This window comes from Lactuca virosa, chromosome 8, assembly GCF_052849685.1.
Source record: "Lactuca virosa cultivar CGN04683 chromosome 8, Lactuca_virosa_CGN04683_v6, whole genome shotgun sequence".
Lineage (NCBI taxonomy): Eukaryota > Viridiplantae > Streptophyta > Magnoliopsida > Asterales > Asteraceae > Lactuca > Lactuca virosa.
This window is the reverse complement of record NC_136433.1, coordinates 92287114-92293756: the sequence shown is the minus strand read 5'-3', so window position 1 is coordinate 92293756 and position 6643 is coordinate 92287114. Positions and strand designations below refer to the sequence as shown.

Sequence of the window (6643 nt, the reverse complement as noted above, 5' to 3'; positions counted from 1 at the left end):
ATAATTATGAATAATACATGACTGTTTACAGGGAAAAGACAAGTCTTGGACTTTTAACCTACACTTCATCAAGGGGGGCCCATTGCCATAATCCTTGAAGTACTTTGAACCCTACAATCCCCCCTCAAAGTATGGAATGGATGACAATGCTTCAACTTCCAAAACAAGCATCTAGCAAATAAGAAAAGATCTCGCAACGAGGAATATTTGAAGCAATCCACGAATCTTGATTCTTCAATAGTCTTCAAAAACGGGTTCTAAGATATATATGAACCAAGCACTGAAGTAATTATTGAAGATGCAACACCTCACGTGGTATCATGCTTGACACGTGATTTCCTTTAGTTCTGTTTTGGTTTCTGCATGTTTATTTTCTAGCTTTGTTAATTTAAAGTTTGACTCAGTCATATAGTAGTGGTAGTGTCTTAGTGGGCAGTTTCCCTTTCAGTTGTTTCCTGTGTAATCGTAAGCCATATGTGGCAACTTCCCTTTGCTTTGTTTTTTAGTTTTGAATGAATGCAGAAAACCTTTGAGTCAAATTCTCTCTTCCTCTGTTCTTTGCTCACTAAAGTTGTTGTGTACAGCTTGTGATTTTTTCATTCCAGTCAACAATCTGGTATCAGAGCCTCTCCCATGGCTGAGTTTCAAGTTGTAGGTGGTGTTAAGAAACTCAACAACCAGAATTACAATACATGGTCCACCTGTATCACTTCGTATATGCAGGGACAGGATCTGTGGGAAGTTGTAAATGGTGCTGAGACAGAACAACCTGCTGCTGAAGACAATAATGGGGTTTTACGGAAATGGAAAATAAAGGTGGGCAAGGCTATGTTCATCCTGAAGACAACAGCGGAGGAAGATGTGTTGGATCATCTACGAGATGTGAAGACTCCAAAGGAAGCATGGGATACCCTTCTTGTTTTGTTCTCAAATAAGAATGAAACAAAACTTCAACTCCTTGAAAATGAACTCATGTCTTTGGTACAACAGGATATGACGATTCCACAGTATTTTCACAAAGTGAAATCCGTATGTCGGGAAATCTCTGAACTTGATCCTCAAGCACGAATTGAGGAACCGAGAATGAAGAGAATTATTATTCATGGGTTGAAACCGGAGTTTAGAAGCTTTGTTGCAGCAATACAAGGTTGTCCTACTCAGCCATCCCTTGTAGCATTTGAGAATCTTCTCACAAGTCAAGAAGAATTAGGAAAACAGATGGGTCGTGTCTCTGTGAAGGCTAAAGATGAAGCGTTGTATGTTGGCAAAGGCAAGAGCAAGTATAAGCCTCAAAACAACCATGGCAATAGGTTTAAGAAGCATGACAACAAGAAACAACGTGAACTTGAGAAAGGAGATTCTTTAGGTGAAAAGAAAAACCATAGTTCAGGGAAATGTTTTCCATTCAAGTGTTATAATTGTGGAATTCGTGGTCACATGGCACGTAATTTCCCTAGTGAGTCCAAAGAAGAAGGCAACACAGCAACCACACAAGAAGAAGAACCCTGGGATGCTGAGGCTTGTTTCGCAAAAGATGCGGATATCATGGCTCTCACTGCAACTGCTGAAAACAAAGGTAATAAGTTGGATGATTGGATAGTTGACTATGGCTGTTCCAATCATATGACAGGAGAGAAGGAGTGATTACACAATTCAACTGAGTATGGGGGTAGTCGAGTGGTGGTAATTGCAGACAACTCTAGGCTGGCCATTGAAAGTATTAGTGATGTAAGCTTCTCACCAAGCAGAAATAAGCAAGTCTTAACTCTTAAAAATATGTATCATGTCCTAGGTGTGAAAAAGAATCTACTCTCAGTATCACAGCTGACATCTGCAGGTCATTATGTTGTATTTGGACCTAATGATGTGAAGATCTACAAGGAGTTTGAAACTCCATCTAAGGCTGTTCTACAAGGACGAAGAAATGATTCTATTTATGTTCTCTCTGCAGAATCAGCTTATGTTGAAAAGACGAAGACGAATCAGAATGTGGATCTATGGCACATGAGATTAAGCCATGTAAGTTATGACAAATTGGAGCTAATGATGAAAAAGAAAATGGTCAGTGGATTACCGGTGCTTGAAGTAAATAAGGAATTAGTGTGTGCAGGATGTCAGTTTGGAAAAGCCCATCAACTACCGTTTGAGAAATCAAACTTCCATGCAAAGGCACCTTTGGAATCGGTACACTCTGATGTGTTTGGCCCCGTGAAACAATCTTTTGTCAAAGGCATGAAATACATGATTACTTTCATTGATGACTACTCAAGATACGTATGTGTATATTTCATGAAAGAAAAGTCAGAAGCTTTAGTTAAGTTCAAAGAATTCAAGAGTGATGCTGAGAGAGAAATAAAGCAAAAAATTCACTGCTTGCGATCAGACAATGGAGGTGAGTATCTCTCACAAGATTTCACTGAGTTCTTGAAAGCACACAACATCAAAAGACAGTTGACCTACCCAAATACCCCACAACAGAATAGAGTCTCAGAAAGGAAGAATAGACATATGGCAGAGATCTCGGGCAGCATGATTCATGATAAAAATGTTCCAGGAAGGTTTTGGGCTGAAGCCATGAGAACTGCAGCGTATGTAATCAATAGAATTCCACAGCAAGGTCTCTCGTATCAGTCTCCATTTGAAAAGGTATGGAAGGTGAAGCCAAATGTTAGTCATTTGAGAGTATTTGGATGTGTGTGCTATGTTTTCATACCTGGTCATCTAAGATACAAGCTAGAGAAGAAGGCAGTACGAAGCATATTTGTGGGCTATGACCAAGAAAGGAAAGGTTGGAGATGTTGTGATCCAATAACCGGAAAGTGCTATGTGTCGAGGAATGTTGTATTTGATGAAACATCCTCGTGGTGGACAACAAACCATGAAGTGCTTCCAGATTCAGAAAAGCTAAAAGGGAAGCTAGTGTCATCTAGAGTTAACTTTAATCTCAATCAAGAAGAAAGTGTAATCGAATCAACTGAGGTTGAAGAACAGAATCAACAACCATGGAGCTCAGGAGTTTTCCATCATGGAGACACAAGTGATAACTGTGAAGATCCACCAAGTGTAAGAAGATCGTCCAGACTTAAGAAACCCAATCCCAAGTATGCTAATGCTGCTATAGTTGAACAGGAAGTGTGTGAACCTGATTCCTTTGAACAAGCAAGTACAGAAAAAGAATGGATTGCAGCAATGGAAGAAGAAATGGGAGCCCTAATAAGGAATCAAACCTGGGAATTAGTTCCCAAACCAACTGGTGTTAAACCCATCTCGTGCAAATGGGTCTATAAAGTTAAGCAACATGCTGATGGCTCGGTTGAAAGATGTAAAGCCCGGTTGGTGGCCCGTGGATTCTCCCAGCAATATGGCCTGGACTATGAAGATACGTTTAGCCCAGTAGCTAAATTAACAACAATCCGTGTGTTACTAGCTTTGGCAACAAACAAAGGATGGAAATTGTGGCAAATGGACATGAGCAACGCGTTTCTGTATGGCGACTTGGATCATGTAATTCATATGACGCAGCCTCAAGGGTTCATAAGCAAGACAAACCCTAACTATGTATGCAAGCTCAAGAAAGCCTTGTATGGGCTTAAACAGTGGTTTGGTAAAATAGTTGAATTTCTCGAACACAATGGTTACTCAATAACCAATGCAGATGCTAGCTTGTTCGTGAAGACTGAAGGAGAAAATTTGGTTATTGTTCTGGTATATGTTGATGATCTCATAATCACAGGAGATCTTGATGAAGTAATTGTTCAATTGAAAGAAAACTTGTGTACTCGTTTTCACATGAAGGATCTTGGAAAACTAAGACACTTCTTGGGTTTGGAAATCGAATATGAAGTTGGAGATATAATCTTGCATCAACGGAAGTACTCATCAGACTTGTTGAAGCATTTTGGAATGTTCAACTGTAAGCCAGCCGTGTCACCAATGGATACAAATGCAAAGTTGTATGTGGATGTTGGGAGAAAACTGGAAGATGCAACTATGTATAGGAAACTTGTTGGAAGTCTAATATACTTAACTCTAACTAGGCCGGATATTGCCTTTGTAGTTGGAGTACTAAGTTGGTATATGCAAAATCCCAGAAAACCTCATCTTGATGCAGTTAGAAGAGTCTTAAGATACATCAAAGCAACCATGAATTATGGAGTTATGTTTCAGAGGGAACAAGAATGCAAGCTGGTAGGTTATTGTGATGTTGATTACGCTGGAGATGGAAGTACACGTCGCTCCACTACAGGTTATGTGTTTATGTTGGGATCCTGTGTTGTGTCGTGGTGCAGCAAGAGGCAGCCTACTGTGTCCCTCTCTACTACAGAAGCTGAGTACCGAGCAGCAACTATGGCAGCCCAAGAATGTGTTTGGCTTGTCCAACTCCTAAAAGACTTAAATCAAGATGTAAAACCCAAGATTCCCTTGTTTTCTGACAACTTATCTTCAATACATCTCGCAAAGAATCCTACTTTTCATGCTCGAACAAAACACATCGAAGTCCATTATCATTTTATACGTGAAAAAGTACTAAAGGGGGAGATAGACTTAATCTATGTGAAAACAGCTGATCAAGTAGCCGACCTTCTCACCAAGAGTCTAGCCAATCACAAACTCGTGGACTTCTGCAACTCTTTGGGCATTGTTGAAGCAGGTGTTGAGAGGGAATATTGAAGATGCAACACCTCACGTGGTATCATGCTTGACACGTGATTTCCTTTAGTTCTGTTTTGGTTTATGCATGTTTATTTTCTAGCTTTGTTAATTTAAAGTTTGACTCAGTCATATAGTAGTGGTAGTGTCTTAGTGGGCAGTTTCCCTTTCAGTTGTTTCCTGTGTAATCGTAAGCCATATGTGGCAACTTCCCTTTGCTTTGTTTTTTAGTTTTGAATGAATGCAGAAAACCTTTGAGTCAAATTCTCTCTTCCTCTGTTCTTTGCTCACTAAAGTTGTTGTGTACAGCTTGTGATTTTTTCATTCCACTCAACAGTAATGTTTTTAAACTTCATTTTCTGATGTAATCTCAAAGATCTTCAAGAAAGCCAAACCCGTCATAAAAACCCATTTCAGAACTAAGAAACCAAATCACTTATTGTCTTTGAAGAACTCCCCCTCCAAGTCACAATGATCTTCAAATAAGCTAATGATATAAGCCACCAAAAAGTATCATGTAACAACCCAAATTTAAGATTCGTAACGCCACTTGATCGAGAAAATACTAGAAGTCGGAGATATAACAAGTCCTTAGAAGAGCTCGATGAAGAGTTGCTACTGTAAAGGATACTTCTTTGTAAAAGCTTTAGAATAGCTCGATGAAGAACTGCTACTGTAAAAGCTATCTTCGTAATTCTACCACAAGCTTTATAAAAAATCTTCAAATTTGAAAAGTCACAAATCCAATTTCGAATGGCCATACCAAATTCTCCCCCGATTTATAATCAAAAACATGATTATAAAACCTGCAAATGGTCATGAAAATGATCTTGAATGGATAAATAATTACTGTGCTCCCCCGCGACAAAATGATATAAACGATGAAGTATAAAATCTGAAATAGTCGAAAAATTTTGACGTTATCACGAAAAACGACTTTCCGAACCGCCAAGACTTGATGGAATCCTTAATTTTCTGTTCACAAAAAAAATATGTGCGTTAAAAAATCCAAAACTGTTCACCAGCCCTCAAATTTGCAAGCTTTTCGTAAAATGGGTTGAAATTGTCACTTTGCTGAAATTCAGGGGACAAAATTAATAATTATGAACCATATTCCCCTTCATTTGTAAGAAATTCTGGAAATGGTCCAAAACTGCCAAGCTGTGAAAACAACAGGGACCAAAAGCATCAAACTGTTGAAGTTGCAGGGAACAAAAATGAAACTTTGATATCTTCTTCCCCATTTAGACGCAGATGAAAGAATCACAGTGACATCCCCGTTTACCAAAGACTCCGAATCCAGGAAATTACCAACCCCGAATCACCCTTCGTTACGAGCACAAATATGAGACTCCGAGCCATTCGTAGTCGATGCAAGCCAGTTCACCATTACGAACAATTTCAGTCTCGCTACGAAACCCGGTACAGGTTTGCTGTGAATCAACGACATCCACAAGTCCAAACATAGGTTCGTTGCGAACATTCGTGAGACATAGTGCAAGCCCAGGTTCGCAGGTATGATATTCGCCCAATGTTCACCCCGAATGAGTTTCGATTCGCAATTCATTCGTTCGTAGGTTGGTCGATCGACCATAATATCCGTTACACAGTCAATTTTGACTTTTCATACTTTGACCAACAGTTCGTTCATCCCGATTAAGACTCGTTCGCAGGTAAGGTTGCGAATCCAACATCATTCGATATGATTGCACTTTCGATCATAGAGCTGATTAAGATTGCAATCTCAATTTTGACTTTTTTTGCTTTGACTATTGTTAGATGCATTTTATATGCATCTTTTAGCACAATTTCCTACGTATTTCGTTATAAAAAGCTAACTAACTTCCGATTATTCTTATGTATTTCGTGTTTCATGATTATTTTGTAGAATGCTCGTACTGCTCATGTTTGTTATGACTTTTTAGGGCCATATGGAGCACATGAATGATTTGCGCGAGTTCAGGATGCGTTAGTGGATGCTTTTGAGCTTAAC

General features: G+C 39.2%; 1 protein-coding gene across 1 annotated transcript; it reads left to right on the top strand.

The window, feature by feature from the left end:
* The first annotated feature begins 633 nt into the window (after positions 1-633).
* Positions 634-1644, top strand: LOC145130629 (uncharacterized). Its single transcript, XM_079065403.1, has one exon. It carries the CDS (start codon positions 634-636, stop codon positions 1642-1644), a length of 1011 nt encoding a protein of 336 aa, XP_078921529.1.
* The last annotated feature ends 4999 nt before the right edge of the window (positions 1645-6643 follow it).

Coding starts and splice junctions, on each gene's coding strand:
- LOC145130629 (XM_079065403.1), top strand. CDS start 634: ATGGCTGAGTTTCAAGTTGTAGGTGGTGTTAAGAAACTCAACAACCAG.